The 17,682-nt window shown below is 51.1% G+C and overlaps 3 protein-coding genes across 3 annotated transcripts; all 3 read right to left on the bottom strand.

Moving 5' to 3' along the window:
- Nucleotides 1-241: 241 nt before the first annotated feature.
- ENH_00031470 (amiloride-sensitive amine oxidase, copper-containing, putative) lies at nt 242-5,583 on the bottom strand (the record flags this gene model as incomplete). Its single annotated transcript, XM_013580074.1, has 4 exons — nt 242-499; nt 744-902; nt 1,054-4,766; nt 4,905-5,583. 4 exons carry the CDS (start codon nt 5,581-5,583, stop codon nt 242-244), a joined length of 4,809 nt encoding a protein of 1,602 aa, XP_013435528.1.
- Nucleotides 5,584-7,595: 2,012 nt separating this feature from the next.
- On the bottom strand, nt 7,596-9,347 carry ENH_00031460 (Ras family domain-containing protein, putative; the record flags this gene model as incomplete). The annotated part of the gene is made up of 10 exons (XM_013580073.1): nt 7,596-7,645; nt 7,770-7,834; nt 7,956-7,993; nt 8,091-8,159; nt 8,269-8,356; nt 8,486-8,625; nt 8,746-8,793; nt 8,981-9,028; nt 9,133-9,205; nt 9,325-9,347. 10 exons carry the CDS (start codon nt 9,345-9,347, stop codon nt 7,596-7,598), a joined length of 642 nt encoding a protein of 213 aa, XP_013435527.1.
- Nucleotides 9,348-11,500: 2,153 nt separating this feature from the next.
- On the bottom strand, nt 11,501-13,324 carry ENH_00031450 (arginine N-methyltransferase 1, putative; the record flags this gene model as incomplete). Its single annotated transcript, XM_013580072.1, has 5 exons — nt 11,501-11,770; nt 11,940-12,032; nt 12,146-12,277; nt 12,371-12,777; nt 13,024-13,324. The coding sequence occupies 5 exons, from the start codon at nt 13,322-13,324 to the stop codon at nt 11,501-11,503; spliced, it is 1,203 nt and encodes a 400-aa protein (XP_013435526.1).
- Between the last annotated feature and the right edge of the window lie 4,358 nt (nt 13,325-17,682).

The raw sequence follows: 17,682 nt of genomic DNA, 5'->3' as shown, positions 1-17,682 counted from the left end.
TATATAAAACCTCCATAACTAGATAAAGACATTTCGACCTCTGATGGGCTCGGCACAACTTGCTCATGCAGACGTCTAAATCACAAAAGTACCTGTGGTTGTAGAAGGACCCACGGCAAAACTACAATCCAAGGAGCTTTTGCAGAGGTTGGATAGGACAGTCGTTGATGCCACAGTCTGTCTCCAATAACCGTGACAGAAAGCCACTCTTAAAGCAACTGCAACATGCAATTCTCGAGTCTTAATTTTGTGGGGTGTCTCCATATTTTGGCATTTCTTGACGAATGAGTGCGCATGTTCCAGGGTCTTGAACTGCACCACCGATGGCGTTGTGGAGATCCATGCTCATGTCCTCCATATAATAGTTGTGAGGCTTAACTAGCCAACCCAGTGTGTTCCCTTGAGCTAGAGTCAAGGGCATGTCTTCGACGACAGGAATATGCCAGACAGCGCTAGAAATCCAAGTAACCAAGTCTGCCTTCCGAATAGTCTCGTTGTTCTGGCGTCAAATCACACAAAAACACTGGACCGTTCTTGAGGGAATTTGGAGACAGGAAAGCACTTTAGTGACATTCTAACATCTAACACTAGCCTAGCAACTACAAGAAGACACACTGGAAACAGCGCTAGCTGAAAAAGACTTGCGACGGCCTTGTGCGCCAGCGTCGCATTTGCATTCTTTGTCCAGGGGTGAAACGGTTCGAGGGCTATCCACTTTTTCCTCTAGCGCCTACTCTGCTTACTCTCAGGTATCTGTCAAGAGACACTGCCGGTTTGAGAGCGTATTTGTTGTCTCTAGGAAGAGTAGCTTCCGATTCGTCTGGATGCCTGACAGTCGTCGCCACACGGTACTTGGCCCAAGCACACGGCCCCGTATACAACTCGAACTGGGGATTTGGGATCTGCGAAAACACCACTGACCAGAGCTTTTCGCCATTCAAATCATTTTAAAAGACGAACTGCAGCCAGCGTGCGCAGGAGTCGGCTGGAAAATGTTCGTACAGTATGAGCCAGGATCACAATTGGCACAAAGTGCATGTGCAAGAGGCTTACCGCAACAGTTGGGTACGGCAGTACAGTCATACCACCGACATTTCCGTAGACATTGTGGTCTTCATTGACGATGGTGTAGTGGATGGGCCTCGTGCTGTTGTACGCAATGTAGCCATCAAGCTCTTTCTCCCCAATCCACTGGTCAAGCTTAATGGCGCCTGGCCTCGCGGTATCGTGCACGATTTCACTGAAGACGACCGAATTACTACGGTAGTCTGGGGTAAGATCAAAGTCTACTTTCCAAACGGCGAGATGGCCGTGAAGGGCGCCCATTCTCATTGAGCCACTCACTTGTGTTCCGTGACGCCTTTGACGGGCTGAGTACCATGGCACCTCTACACCAGCATATAGCTCTCCAGTGAAGGACACTGAGGCCTCAAACCAGCCACTGACATGGAAGTAGTAGTCGGTGATGTAGTCGTAGTTACTGACGGTAATCATATGTCGCAGGACAAGAGCCATATGGGGTGCTCCATCACGGAGGGTACCACTCTTCCAGTGGGCCCTAAGAGGGCGGGCAAAATCCTTCTCAAAAATGCAGAGAGATCCACCATCAAACAAGAGCTGCCCTGTTTTTGCACACTCAATACCAGGATGCAGACGCCGAGATGCGGACCCCAAGCCACCATACCAAGAGTCGATGAAGTACCAGTTGCGCTCAGCCACAGAATAATGTGCCAACGCTTCCATCATACCCATCTCGAAGACAACACGTTGACCCTGGAATTTGATGTCCCACAGACGAAGAGCTGTGTCGCGATCCATATTTATAACGAACTCCCATCCTGCATAGTTAATAGTGTAAGACTCCTGACCAGGAGACTGGCGGATAGTGTAGCGCCTTCCTTGTGGCTCGATGTGCTCGGGAGCTGCACGGTACTCCAACCCCACGCGACCCTCCGGATTGGGAGCCAGCCATGCAGGAGCAAGGCGGCGAAGGGCCAGTGCTCTTTCTTTTTGAATTTTGTGTTCTTGCTCCTGCTTTTCCATCTTTCGTCGCTCTTTGAGTATCTCGGGGGTCACCTTTTTGAAGTTTTTTCCCGTTTTGTACGCTTCCACAAACTCGCGGAGTGTTGAGAACTGTTGACCATCATACCAATAGCCTTTTACTTTGTCGAGCTTAAATGTCAGCTCTTCCCTGTCATCAGGCCTCTGGAGAACCTGCGCATCTACACCTTCTGGCGCGGGAAGCAGGAAGTAGAAAGGAACCTTATCACCAGTGGGCGTCCGGAGGCCTGCCCAAATAGTGATTATCTTCTTGTCATCACCTTCCTCGTAGAGCATTGGCCCAAATTCAAGACAGCCTTCATGATGCTCTTCATGGGATTTTTTATGTTCAAACTGGCAGCGTGATTTGCCGAATCCAAAACCGAATGACTCCTGTAGGATCTCTGCTAGCTCCTCTTCTTCATCTACTGCCAGCAGACGCCGTCCAAAGACACCTTGTGGATTATAACCGCCACAGTCGGTCGGCACAACAGCACCTACGGGCTCCAGTGTCATCTGATCGGCGCTGCGCACGTCTAGCGGGCCCACTTTGTACTGCCTGTAAGCTCCCTCCCGATCCTTGCAGGTTCCAACACGAACGCGCGCATACCTTCTAGGAGCTGGACCGCCTTTGTCAAGATGCTCGATTATCTTTTCTTTGTCTATGAAGAGGTTAATACGATACACTCCTTCAATGTTAAGGTTGCGTTGCCTTCCCATAAATTCACGAACCAAGAACTCTTCTGTTGAAGTCAATGGGTCGAATAGCGTGGGCTTATCAGCAACTTCCAGATCTGCGGGCTCTACAGGCATGTCACAGAATCGGCCGAATGAGGTCACTTCCAGTGCTTTAGCCCACATCTGAGCGTCCGTCATTTCGGCGCTTCCACCACGAGACGAAGCGAAGCAGTAGATTGTGTAGCGAGTGTTTGGGGGAACACCGCGAATCTCCAGCTCTGTCTTCTGGTCAGCATCTTCAATTTCAGTAGTGGCTCCTACGCGTCGAACATCTTCACGGCTTGGGAAGGCGCTGCCAGCCATGGCTGCACCGCACCAAACTTTTGCCGGAGTGTCCGCCTGGACAGTCACTCTAAATCCCTTCTGGAAAGCCTTGTACGACAAGATGGAGAGCTCTGGCACCTTACTTTTTGTCTTCACAGAGAACGACAATTCCTTGACTTGGGAAAGACTGATGCCATTCCCCTTTGGCAGTGCTGCATCTTGTGCAAAGCAGTACACTGTGTAATGGTTGTCTGGGGTGAGCCCCGTGACGGAAAGAGCCTGAGGCGAGCCTTCTTCGCCGTGCAAAATCTGTATCTTATTCCCTTTCTTCAAAGCCTCTACGGAGGGTGGTTCCCCTCCAGCAGCAGCTTCTTTTTTCTCGTCTCTTGCTAAACACCATACTGTGGACGGCTCATCAGATGTCAATCGAACGATGACCTCATTTAAATGTGCTTCTGTGCCTTGGATAGAGAGATTGGGAGGAGTGCTGTCAGTTGTGACTGCCATTCGGGAAGCAGCGACTTGCGCATCATCCATGCGCTCACGGTGTGTTCCATGACCACCGTCTGGCTCCGGAATGTTCGCCGTAGACGCTTCAGCGTAGCAGTAGACGTTGTAGGTTGTGTTTGGCATAACAACCCGGCGGCTGCCCGGTTTGTTGGCTATTTCCATACGCAGCACTTCACCTGCATGGCTTGTTGGGTTTTGAGACCGAATACCATAGCGCTTCAAGATCTCTACAGTTGGGGGAGGAGTCCCAGACTGTGCTGCTCCACACCAGACGTAAGTTCTAGGTTGTGCAACCTGAAGCTGGATACCGATGCGATCCTCAGAGCCCTCGACTCTCTGAATCTGCACAAGACCAATATTAAGCTTATACTTCTTTTCCGTTCCATTGAAGTCTTCCCCAAAAGTTATGAGATCTCCAAAGAAACGAAATTCCAATCTTGACCTGTTCCACCCGTCGCCATATGAATCCCTTAGAACCACCGTGTAGCTGCCGTAACGGGGCACACAACAGGGCACCCAACGCCCTTGCATGCTGCTTAGTGAGTACCCTTTACCGGCGCAAGATACTGCACCTTCAACAAACCATTGCTTGTCTTCAGCATAGTTACCTGTAAGCAGGCGAACCTCGCCGCAAATATAATCTTGTTGCGTCACGTCTCGTGAAATTTGCTCTGGGCATTTTCCTGACACGATCCGCAAGTCATCAATTGCAATGTCTCCCTTCTCGCTAAACCCAGCAAGTGCCTCAATGACCAGCTGTTGAGCGGTGTGGCCGTCGGAGCTGAACTCAAACCCAGCTTCTAGCCAGTCGTCTCCGTGGTCACCCACCCTCAAGAGATAAGGCTTGCCCCAATCCCCGAGGGCTTCTGCGTCCCCTTCAAGTGTGCGCATGTACACTCTCAGTGAGTTAACGTCTTCTCCGTACATATGGTACCACATTCTGGTGCAGTAGAGACCCTTAGGGTAGATCTGAGGAGGAGCAAGAAGCGATGCACTCTCCCCAAGCATGTAACCAGGCGAATCCATGTAAAGGTAGTGCCCTCTCTTTCCTGGTCTTCGGCCTATTGTGTGGTCCGCAGATGGGCCAGTTCCAGATGTTTCCGTTGCTCCGGAATGACGGCGCCACTCCAAACTCATGCGGGGATCAATCACGAAAGACATCAGCCCGCACATTCCCTCCTCAAAGTCGCAATTGAGCATTTCATCGCGGATGGCTACAAAGCGCACACAAAGACATAGCTTCATAGTTGCATGCCGCTTCTCATGTTGCTACAGTATGCTGCTCATTTCAGTATCAGAAGTGTCTGACACATCGGAAGCATTCGAAGGTAAAAACTCAGTGGTGGACTTACTGACAGTGCCTGCACGGTAATGATAATCTTTCGCTGAAGGGGCTTCACCCCGAGTCGCAAGATATGGAGCATAGCAAACGGTAAAAGCACTGCCTTGAATAGGCCCCAAGTCAAATACTGGCAGCTCTGTCTTCGCCTTTTGTGGCCGGATGTGAAAGTTGAAAGTCGCTGCTGAGGAGCTGGTAATGTGACGAGTGCTAGTGATAATTTGAGCATTGCGAAGGCTAGTTGGAGGGCAGTCTTCAATGCCTTTCAGCACAGCTATGCTGTCTTCCGCTTGAAGACCGAAACCCGCCACCACAAGGCTGCATGGACGACTCGCGCGGCAGGAATACTGCTGGGACTGAACGGGAGAAACCTCCAATAGAGCAGGGGCTCCTGCCCCCTCAGGTGAAGTATCTAGCAGAAACGCGCGTTTTCCACCACCTGTGGGGCAGCTACCCCTGTCGGACATTTCCGTGGGCTCATGATCGATCTCGGTATAGACATATGTCCTGCATTCTTGAGGTGCTAGGCGCCTCGGCAAAAGTCTCGTCGGATCGACGGGGCTAGTGCCCTCAAAAGAAGCTGCACAGCTTCCTACTGTGCTGCCAAGAATACCCCCGGCAAACAGTGCCAAGGTAAAGAGTCGTTGGCGGCGTTCCGGGCGCTTCAGCGGCGCCCGCGGGGATTTCGTCATGGTGCTACGTCACAGGTACGTGATGCTGAGAGGTGATGCTTAGTCCCCCAATAGTGCTAGCATGCATACAAGTCTGATTCTCAGTACCAGCTCAGACTGGCAACAATGACAAAACTTTTCAAAGGTAGCTCCTCCAAAACGGCCTTACCCACGGAAGCGTTAGAGTGGCTGGTTACCCACTTCAACAGAAGGAGGAACGGCTTTGCGCTTCATCCAAAGACAGTACACTCTTCGGTGGTCTCCGCTTGCTTTCTCTCAGATGAGAATTTTACAGCACTTTGCTCCGATGACCTGAATAACAGACTCACAAGACACCATACAACTCCTCCCAACCCATCTGCATGCCTGCCGGAAACGGGAGACTAAATAACTGGAATTTTCTAGAAAATTGAAGGTTTTGAAGGAAGGCTGCTCAGAGTCGGGTAACGTTGTACACTGCCGTTGACTTCGTCCCAGCGCACGGCTGCTTGTCTGGAGACACAGTGGGCTCGTCAGGTCACAACCGGTGTACGAAACAAGTGAAAAATAACGTGGAAAAAGCATTTCATGTTTTCCCTTCACAGTATTTGCAGGCTTCGTTTGGATTCGAGCATCCCGCAATTTTCACCTGGGGAAGGCGTGGGAGGAGACCCTCCTCTCGCCAGCAGGCGAGCCTGCATGTGGATCGGCGAGATGGAAGGGCAAAATACGGTGACTGATGCACCTGATCACCTTTTGAAAGGCAAGCTAGAAAGAAAAGGAAAATTAAATACTGTTGGGCCACGCCATGCAGCTGCATGGACTGCTCGAAGAGGGGTGTCACCTGGCTAGGAACGACGGTGTGGATAGGTAAGGGCGTCGAAGACCTACACCGGTCAATCATGTTGCAGCCAAAGCCCTTGGTGAATTTTCTCTTGACAACAACATGTTTTTATTGCCTCAATCATGGGTAAACGCTTTAAGGAAGCCCCATTTACCCCCGACCTTAGCTAGCCCAGATCTATCTTACGGGGGCAACTTGCACGAGGTCTGTCGCACGAACAACACATGCGTTTTATCCCAATAATCTCCAATCGGCTTTCGAATAAGTTTTAAAGACAAAATCAAAGTTTACGTACTGGCACTGGTGACAGGCACCATAGGATTGCAATTCTTTGCGCCAGTGTCTCCACGCGCATTTCGTTTGCGGGCTAGACCCTCCGAGTTTTCGAACGCCGGAAATCACACATACACATACAGCCCCTCAAAGTAGCCGCTATCGTTGGCGCTACATGTTGCTAGCCCTCCCATGCTACTTTTCTGCCCCACAACTGGCTGCCGCGCTGTGCTGCGACGCAGCGCGTCCTGTAACAGCCGGACCACCAGCAATGTGCGGAAGACTTGCCTAGATAGCACACCTCAGCGTCGCCAAAATGTTTTAATACTCGTGTGCTGACGATGTAGTGAGTCTAGATTAGAAGACCACCGGTCTAACCGTCAAAGCTCTGTCTGCCCAATGTCGCATTCACTCCAAGCGCCCTGCGACTGGCGATAAGTTCAAAAGTCATGTTCGGACTCGTGAATCAGTCCGCATCTGTCTGCCTGCCATCTTGCATGGCGTTCTGGACCAACAAAAGAGCAAACTTGCGCGGGACAAATGCTCTGAAATCCACGGCAAGTACCCAAAAACATATGCAGGAAATTGCTCTTCGCTAGGCTCAAATAATGAGGACCTGTGTGATCCGGTCCGTTGAACAGAGCAGGCAAGCGTGCTTCTGTTCAACGCTGTTCTGTGCGTTCCCATTCCGGGAGCAGGCAGCTTTCCACACCCCAGCTGCGCTTCTTCGACGTTTTCCATGGCACGCGCTGGAACCAGCTGGAGTTGGTTTCTTGCTTACGACGCAGCTACCGTGATTTGCTCAAGTACGCACTGGTGTGAGATCCGCTGGAGGCTGTATCTACCTACGTGCAACCCAGCTTCCAGCATGGGATAGTGATGGAACATTTTGGGTAGCTACAGAGACATCGAAGAACGAAAAGCGCTTCTGTCACGCCTAGCACGAGCAGCTGCTAAATCGTTGCGATGCCGAACGAAGATCCGCAGCTGCAATCGTACGCAAAAGCTAAATGCATCAAGGTTGACACTTCTAGCAACAGCAGATGGCAAAAGCATAACGTGACAAATTTAAGAGGGTTATCCACATCTTCTAAACGTATTTAGCTCTTACCTCCCAATCTCTGGCGTTCGTCTCCCGCTTGGCTTTGATGCCCACCCGCGGCTGCCTGTGCCTCCCTGAAGCAGGCGAAAAAGAAAGGAGAAAAACAAACATATACGTGAACTTTAAGTTCGTGTGTTTTTTGACGGTTAGATTCCTTGTGGCTTAGAGACGCGCGCTTTTGGAGGCGTTGCATACTTGATAGCTATGAGCTCCCTTGCGACTGTTGTGAAGGCCTGAATAGACACGCACGGTGGAAAAGTGTCAGTGGCCAAGAGGCAACAGTGCGTATCCTAGAGCCACCTAAGCGCTATCAGTCCAAATCCAGCTCACCAGGTCAACATTAATCGCCTCCTTCGCTGATGTCTCAATGAACGAAATTCCAAGGTCTTCTGCCTTTCGCTGTAAAACCCAAGACATGCGTCTCTATTCATCTGTGGCTTGTCCTAGGCTGAAAAGCGCGTTCTCTTATCTAGCAAACATGTCAGAAGGCATTCCCCGTGCAACTCACCCTAGCGTCATCTGTAGCCACAGCGCGGTCACTGTCCTTCTCGCTTTTGTTGCCGACAAGAATCTTAACAGTGTTTTCAGTCGCATACCTAGCAAGTAAATCAAACACCACCACGTGGAAGTGCGCATGTCCAACCTGTATCAGAACGATGGGGTAAACTAAGCCTGGTTACCCACCTAAGCAGGCCAGCTACCCAAGAAAAAGCATTTCAACTCACCGGTTAACTTCCGCCAGCCAGTCATCAACATGAGCAAATGACTCGGGTTCTGTGACGTCGTATACGACCACAATACCGTCAGCACCGCGATAGTAAGCGCTCGTAATCGTTCTGAAGCGTTCTTGGCCTGCAGTGTCCCACTGAGAAAAGCCACACAGAAGCGCATGAGCTAATTTCAATGCTCACCGGTTGTGGGCAGGCACCACTATTCACCAGAAGCCTGTCCATGCTGAAGCCATGGTAAGGCAGCTTCCGCTTACAATTTGCAGCTTCACTACTTTCCCACCAACATTGACAGTTCGGAACCTCTGCATTCATTCACAAGGCACCAACAGCAGCTACAATACTACACAGACAGAGGAAAAGCACTACAAGGCAGTTCCCCGCCGCCTCCTTGCAACCCTAAGCGACGGCATCCTTCGCAAGTAAATAGCTACTCTAGCTAATCCATCTGTGCGAGCCCAAGTCCCATCAGCTACTGTCGGGTTGGCGTACGAAATCGACGCCAATAGTAGTGATATAGCTCTCGGTGAAGGCATCATCCTGGAAGCGGACACACAAATAAGTGTCCCTTCATGCTCAACTCAAAGGTCTTAGCAAGACCTTACAACGAATGCGCGCTCACACGCTGACAAATATGCTCTCACCGAAAAACGAAGGAGGAGGCAGGATTTTCCTACGCCGGAATCGCCAATCAACACCAGCTTGAAGAGGTAGTCGCTGCACGTAACCCGCCACTGATGGCAAAAGCCTAATCCCCGGCCCTAACCTTGCTCGAGATCTACGCGGAGTAAGTTTAACGGAACGGAAATGGCACAGTGTATTCTGAATACACTTACTAGTCTCGGGGCCGCGTAGCCATCTTGGAGAAGAGAAAGAGACGGGGAAAGTGTGACAAACTTTAACAGGTACCAGTGCCCTGACGAGCGTATGCTTTCTAAAATGTACTCAGACTGGCGCCAAGAGGATATTCCGCTATCTGGGCCACCACTATAGTCACTGGCAGGTTCGTTTGGCCTGCCGTGCGACAGCGCGAAACCCACTGCAAGGTGCCCGTTGTGGCAGGAGCAAGTTGGCTGCGGCCAGCTGATGTCCCTCAGGTCGTGGAGCCTTGACCTAAAATAGGGTTCTTGAATGACTGACGTTCAGCGGGTCCTCCAAAGCCCCTCTGCGTTAGCGCCGGTGGCGAGACGACAGCGGTAGGGTCCTATATTCACTTTCTCAATCATGTGGACTTACTTCTGCGACGTCGACGAGGACGTGAAGAGGTTCCTGCCTCAAGCCAGAGAGTGTTGTTAGCTGCAGATGCGGCACCGCAGGCAGTCGCGTTTGCTGACCGCCAGCGAAGACCGTGGTGCCGCGATCCAAGAGAGGAGAGGCGAGTCACGTTAATTCCTTATATTCTTAGACAGCTGTGACACTTCCTTCCTCTGAACAACGAGCGATTTCGGTGTACTCTGTGCATGCGCTGGCACAAGACCGTGGCGTCCTCCAGCCACTACTGTGCCCACGCGTAGCGCTTGAACCAGACACGCATATGAAATGGTCCTCTTGGTAAGCATCAGTCATTTGCAGATTACAATTTTTAAATATTTTCTAGCATGAGTCGATCCACTAGAAACTGTGTACATGGCTAGGCGCTAGCTTCCTAACTTGATCACTCTAGTGCTCTCAGGTGTTCGACTACAGGAGCTGCAGCAGCATCTCGGCTGGATAGCCGCACACAGAGAATTGATGAATAGGTTTTCATCTTGCTTATACAAGCCATCGGTACACTCAAAAGATGTGCTCTGATATAGTTGTTGAAGGGAAAACTCATCGCTTCATCCCGCTAGACAAAAAAGGCGGCCACTAGTGTCGGCGGAACAGCAATAGTTCCCGTTCAACCAAATTCACCCGCTTGGTTACGTTTCGTAATTCTAAAGTCTCCGCACCAATACTACCATGTAATTCGAATTTGTTACTGGATGCATACAGCACACGAAACGCATCCCCCCCGCGTTGTGTTGTACGTGAACACTACAGTAAATTTCCGTGGGACATAGGCAGTGCAACCTTACACACTACGACTTTGGCACTAAGCTTTCACATTATATCATGCCTTAGCCCTGCCACTAGTGGCCTATATCGGGGTGACTACACAAACAACTCCGGTGGCAATGCTCCCAGGAGAACCATTCTTGCAAAGAAACGCCAGCAGCCATGCGCCGCCAGGCCTCCACTTTTGGAGGCGACAATCCCATGGCACCCCCTTGCAAGTGTCGACAGCCAGAATCCTCCTCAAGTGCAGCTAACCATGTCCTCCTCAACTCACTTGACATGCCGCAAGCACACTCATCGCTATTGTCCTCAACTAGGATGCCTACACTAGGAGCAGATGGGGTCCACGAAACAATGCCAGTGGCAAGCCGGGATTCCCACTTACCCTTAAGAGGGATAGGGGGGGCCGTCAACGGAACAGCAAGAAATGCACAAGCCGCCACGGCATGCGCCTAACTGAATCATCTAGACCCTGACTAAATTAACTACACCACAATACCCGTACAGATAAAGCTGGATTTCCAGACTGCTACCAAAGGAGAAATTGCTCCTTGGCACAAAAGGGGCTCTCGTTTCAAGTACGCTTTTCACGCAGATAGCATGCGCGCTCCCTCCAACCATATCCAAAGTCCTTGCAATTAACTAATACTCATTTATTCACTAATAAACATTAGAGACAGCATAAATAATTTCGCCGTCTCCGGCATTCGTGCCGCCTGGTGACGCTATATGCCCTACAACAGCCCTTGTTGTATGCATGCGCTAGAGTACCTGAGTGGCCAGGCAGGCCCCACAGGAGCACTCGCGTCTACACAGAAGCTGCATAGAATCGCACTTTCTTCTCCCGCAGGGAGCGGAAAATACCACATCTCCCTCCGTCGCGTGGTCACTATATAGGCAACTGTAACTGTGGTCTGGTGACAGTTGCTTCTTCATCAACTCCCGCCGGGCCACCTTAATTTGGTGCATCCCTATCTACCGTAGTCTGTAGAACTGGGTGTTACTAATAGGCTTTAGGGTGTGGCGGTTTTGAAACTCGTAGGATATCTTGATATCCAAATCCCTTGGGTTCTTCTTGTTCTTCTTGACGGCGATCAAGCCCTTTACCGTATCTCCTACCTCGCCGACAAGCACATGTTCCATGTAGAACACGGTCTGCTTCCAGTGCGTGTAGCGGTTGTGCGGAGATGTGCTCAGAATTACAGGCTTATGACACTTGCTGAACACGACGTCAAACCATGCGACCTAAATTCACAACAAGTGCACCGAATTGCCTCCAGTTTCGTTGTAAGCAGCCCATGCAAACCTGCGAAAAAGCCCGTTGCACTCCCGGCTAGTGCGTCAATGCAAAGGCACAGAGCCCACGTGCAGATTCCCCAAAAACAGTAACTGAAAACAAGATAATGCAACCTACGAAAGCGTGAAGGAAGTCCTTGCGGCGCAGCTGTATACTGTATGCAGCACAAAAGTCCAAGTCCTCAGGCTTGCACGTTGCGAGATCAATCTCCTGCGGGGACAAAGGAACCTGCTTGACGAACGCCAATGAGGCAACACAATATTCCGCCACCTCCAAAATTAACCGGCCTTCAAAGACAAAAACGTAGTCGGCTTATTTCTCACCAGTACGCAACATGACGTTGTCGCAACTGCGCCTTCATCCACAGTGTCAACAATGGGCTCCTCCATGATGCAGGTCTTGACACAAGAGAAGTCAAGGCCGTACACATTGTCCCAGTACCCGACCTTTTCTTCCTACACCAAAAGCCATAACGGTAAAGCGTACATTGATGACTCAATACTGATGTCCGTCCGCTTACGTTCTGTTCCATAGCAATCTCTGCTCACTTTGTAGTCAGCATCCTCAATGGCTGCAAGGTAGAGGTGCGCTCTGTCCGGAAACATCAGTCCGTCCTCTGCTAACCACTTATCTCTGCAGAATATGACTGTATCCAGCATGCTCTCGTAGAGAAGAAAGTAGCCCATCCACTCGGAGACAATAATATCTACTTTCTCCACCGGCAGTTCAATTTCCTCCGCCTTCCCCTCCACAAATGTCACACGATCTTCCAGTCCATTAGCTGCCGCCACTTTGCGGGCTATGCGCACTATTTCTGAACACTCAATACCATAAACATGCTTAGCCCCAGCACGGGCTGCGAAAAGAGATAAAATTCCCGTCCCACTGCCCACGTCCAGCACTACCTTTCCCCTGAATAAGTGCTGGTTGTCCATGATGGCCCGCTGATAGCTGCCTGCAGGAGGAGCAAACAAGAAACAAGAGGAGTTGTTAGCGCGAAAAAGAGCCACCGGGGTTTTTATTTACTTTATGGCTCAGCAGGACACTCACTATGGAGCGGCTTAATACAAAAATTCGTTCACCAGAATCTATTTTATCCACGCAAGCATGAAGGTGAACAGATCGTAGCCGACTAGCGAATATTCCGCAGGATGCTCCTCTATGATCAAAAATTCAGGAGGTACGCCCGATTTCAGCTCACACGTGCGGACAGAATCCTTGATCATTTCTTCATGAATACTGAAGTGGGCATAAGAGTTAAAATAGTAATCGGCAGATGAGATATCGTCTTGCTGCAGCTGCTTCCAGTCTGCACTGAAAGCTGCCTTCTCCTCAGGTGAAAGCTTCTGACACTGAAGCGACTGCGCATAAGCAGGACGTCCTCCACGCCCTCCACGTACGGAGCCGTTCCCACTCTGCGAGCTGCCGTTATTTGCGCTGGCGCCATTTCCCTTGGCATGGGACGGCAAAGCGCCCTTTTGGTGGTTCTGGCCGGACTCCATTTGGGCGAGAATGGACACAGACGCGGCCTTAACAGACCTCGAGTCGACAGCAGCCTGCGCACTAGACATACATACGGCTTCAATTGGCACGAATGAGTGACACGAATTCACTGACCTGACGAAGCGCTGAAGTTCTGTAGTGCAGTAAATTAGCGGCCACAGCCCCTGGAGGCGGAGGCGGCCCCGCTACGATACCTATCGTGTTTCAGGGTACTACAGAGCACAGTGCCCCCGCGCACTTAGAAGGAAGCTGCGGTCTCTGATAACTTGCAATGTAGCTTATCACGTGTTCATTCTGCGATGGCGGCAGTGGTCAGCGTGGCCAGCTTTTGGATAGGTCATGCATAGTGTCAACGTAACCCTAATGTAGTGACAGCATACCGTGGAAAACGTCCAAATAATATGAGCGATATGTCAAGGAATTCGCACGAGAAGCAGACACGGTCTCCAACAGCAACAGCAACAATAGCAGTTCACTGAGGCCCCATAGCCCGAGCGAAGCACAGCGCGGCTACACTGCGAAACTGCAGAGCCAGCAACTACTCTGATGCGGTACGCCAACGGCACCGGGAAAACGCGTTTTTTTTCTATGGAAGAAATTCTATGAGAAAGCTGATGGCCCACATGGCTAAGACGAAACCGCAGCATGCGGCCCCAGCCCCACACCTCGCTACCACCACTACCTTCTAACAGAAGCTTTTAGTTATCTATAAGACCTAAAAGAATGAATTTGGGATGTAATGCCAATATTATCGCAGATGGCTTACCATCTGTTTCTTGGCACAATTGTTTTATACTCGCTTTCGCAGCTGATTTACTAGTGCCCGTGTGTTTTTGCCTGTATAGCCTGTATGGCCATCCATGCGCATCGCCCACGAAAGATTCACGCAATTAACTCATCCCCAAGCACGACCAATTATCACTGAAAATCGTGAACTTGCGCTGGCACCTCTCTGCCTTCCCCTATCATCTTGGGGCATTGACTCATTAGGATTTCGGCGAATGCTCATTAGTTCAGTTTGGCGTAACGCTCATGTTCGGCACGGAGCTGTCCGTAAATGATCACCCATCCAACTTATTGGTGCTTCTTGCCCTACACTCGCAGCTCCACTGCCTGTGGGGGATCTGCTACTTAGGACGCCTGGCCTTGTGTTGCTCTCCGTCGCCTCATCTGATTATAAACCTTTCCGTAGCTGCACCATGTTAGCGGAACGGAACAATCCTACTGTGTTGTAGCGCGTTTCAGCTGTTGCCGATAAGTCTTGATATCACATTCACTACACCTAACGAGATCCTCCACCGTGTCATGAGTGACTGGATGTTCTTTCTATTTCCCCCAAACACCCTGGTTGCAAATTGTGGCCAGTGTGTGAGGGCAGGAGCTCTGCCTTTGTTGGGCCCAGAATAAGAGTGCTAGATCGTCAGTGCAGAGACGCTACAAGCGAATGAGGCGGTTGTAAACGTACTGCACAGAAACTCCATTACAAATGGTCGTCTGTGGCACTTCTACGACAGAACTGGTATTGGGCGCTTTAGCTCGTTGTCAATTGATGCCTCTAACCAAAGCAAGAATGTAGAGCAAGCCATGCTGTGACTATGTGGGCGCCTGACGAAAACGATTAAGTAGGGTGCACAAAATTTTTCCTAGTAACTGCGTTGGGCTCGCGAAAGCATGTTACCGGAGTCCCGCTCATTTAGCGGAAACGACAAAAAAAAGCGCAGCGCATAGCAGATGAATTATATCAACATTCCAGTCGTTCATGGTGCAGCAAAAGCACTTTCGGATTGAAGCTACGACGAGAATATTACTTTTGTGCATAGTCGCCTCGTACCATCAAACAAACGTTGAGGAGAAATCGCACCTGTTAAGAAGCTGTAAGCATCAGCAAAATGCTTCTACAAGGCAATAGTGACCGGGTGAAGTACCTGTAGGCATCTTCTTGTGCGCTTGAGGGGTCTCACCGCTGCCAGCTTGCGCATCATCTTGACTCTTCTTCTTCACTGCTGTCGGCATCGAAAACTGCCTGAGTCGCAAAAGGAGTGGTCCGACGGCGGCGCCTGGCATTAATGCGCCTCTGTTTCAGCTCGGCATATATTTCCTTCTGCAGTGTACAGTGAAAGATTGGTGAAGAGCGAAAATGGCCTGACCCGAAACTGCCACTTGTGGCAGTTTCAGGAGAGGCCGACTAGCACCAAGCCACAAATCTGTCTTGGCAAATCAGCACTACGCTTGTGTGAGTCTGGTAGGAACGCGAAGGGGTAGCATTCCTTACTTTGAACAACCCCAAGCTGTCTTTGCTCGGTCCCTCAAGCAATACATTTTCCAGGAGTTCCTCAGGTTCTGCTGCACCGTCGGTCTCGTCTGTGATGTCTTTCGCGCTCGGAAGTCCTACAACCTGCACTGGGGGGGGAGCTAGCCCAGATACACCTGCAGCTGCTGCTCCAGTCTCTGTTGCTGCTTCTGTGTGATCTTTCTGGAGTCCTGTTTCGATTGAACTCTCTGTCGTTTGCTCCCGAAGTAGGCGCAGCAGCTCGACTTGCTGCAAACGACAGCAAACATGACATGACGTACTGTTTCCGCACAGAGTGTAGAGTTTGGCCAGCAGTAAAACTGCCATGAAGCTGCATCTGCTCAACACCTTGCTCGGTTGCAATGCGTGGATCGCTTGGAGTATCCTTTGCCGGCGTCGGCCTTCGTAGTGGAACTTTACGGGCGGGAATAACACTAGCAGCTAAAGCTGCAGCGGTGACTGTCAGCCAGCTGCATTTCCCAGCCAAAACTTACAGCAACGTTTGCCCATGGGTCAGGAAGACCCCACAGCTTGCAGAGGTGGGGTGAGGGGACGAATACGCAGCTCTTTCGATACGAACGCAGCAATGGGAGCATCGTCCGGAACTCCACGCTTCCCTTTTGGGCGGCTGCTTTGCGTGTTGTAATGTGCTGTGCAGCGGGTTCGGTCTCTTCAGGAGGACGGGCGGCCTCTGTGGTGACAGGAGTGTCTGTGATGTTGTGCTGAGTCAATATACCAAGACGAGCTAGCGAGTCTCGCTGAAGCTCCCTGTAAGCGGCTTCTTGCTCCCGCAGCAATTGCCTCTGCTCTACGATCCGCTGGTAGGCAGCCGCAAAAACTGATGCCTCAGCAGGCCCTTTGCATATCCGCGCAGCCCCTTCGGAGTCACCGGAAATCCTCCGGAAGTTCTTGGCACACTCTGCGAGCCCTTGTACTTGCGTCTTTTTCTCTTGTGTGCTCCCCCCAACTGGAGCCGCGCGGCCTCCGCGCGGTTGGGGCATAACTGTCTCGGGGGAAGCACCCGCATTGATGGCGGCGACAGCCTTAAGAGCAGCATTGACGGCGTCATTTGTGTTGTGCCCTGAATTAGTGCTGTCAGCTGACTGTGTAGTCAGCAGGTCAGCCGCATAATCCCCTAAAGGAGCGACTTCACCTGCTGCGCCTACAACACAACCAGGGGAAACATCAGCGTCGTCTGTTGCTGAAACCTTGCCCAGATGACAGTGTCACAAGCAGTTAGTGCTCCGAGTGCTAAAGGCCGTCTTTTGTGAGTTTTCGACGCCACTGGCTCACCAGCTGTCGTCTCTTCTTTATCGGTTTCGAGATTTGTCGTAACACCTGATTTGAGTGACTCGGCGGTGGCTCCCACTGCTGTACTTGACAATGGATTTGTACAAGCCTGCACAGAGGAGGCGCTGGTTCGCTGACCGAGTTCTCCATTTTTGGCTTCAGTGTCCTGCAGCCCAGCGCATCACCCAACCAAACCAGCATTTCCCAGCATATCTTGGAATAGTCTGCTGTGCAGCTTTGCACTTTGATTCGCTCCTCTGGACGAAGGGCTGTTGGTGATCCTCGTACGTCCGTCGATAGGGACTCTGGAGTAGAGACTGTAGACAGCTAAAGTCATATTAACGTGAAGCGCCTGTTGTTGGGACGTGAATCAATTCACTCGATTCAATCGCCTTCCCTCTCAGGAAGAGCTGAGACACACCCGCAGTTTCGTGTAAACTTCAAACCGCATCTGCGTTTTGGGATCAGCGACAAAGGGCAGCTGAAGACAGTTGAGGCGGTGGCGCATCTGTAGGATTTGGTGCTGTACTCTCTGTTGTTGATTTCGGCGCAAAAGCTGTTCTTGGTGCTGCAGCAGCCAAATGGGTTGCCGAGCAGCAGCTGCTGCGGCCTCCTCATCTCCTTCCTTTACCCACTGAAGTTTCCTCCCCCCGACCTGCTCCAAGAGAGACAAACGACTGCTGGGCGTGCCAGCTGCCCACAGCGGCTGCATGCGGGATGCAGAGCTCACTTCCGAACCCTCTGGCTCTGTGCTGTCCGGCGGTGTAGTTCCCATCA

Source organism: Eimeria necatrix, genomic scaffold, assembly GCF_000499385.1.
Source record: "Eimeria necatrix Houghton genomic scaffold, Enh_scaff22, whole genome shotgun sequence".
Taxonomy (NCBI): domain Eukaryota; phylum Apicomplexa; class Conoidasida; order Eucoccidiorida; family Eimeriidae; genus Eimeria; species Eimeria necatrix.
The sequence above is the reverse complement of the archived record's forward strand: the minus strand, read 5'-3'. Positions and strand labels throughout refer to the sequence as shown.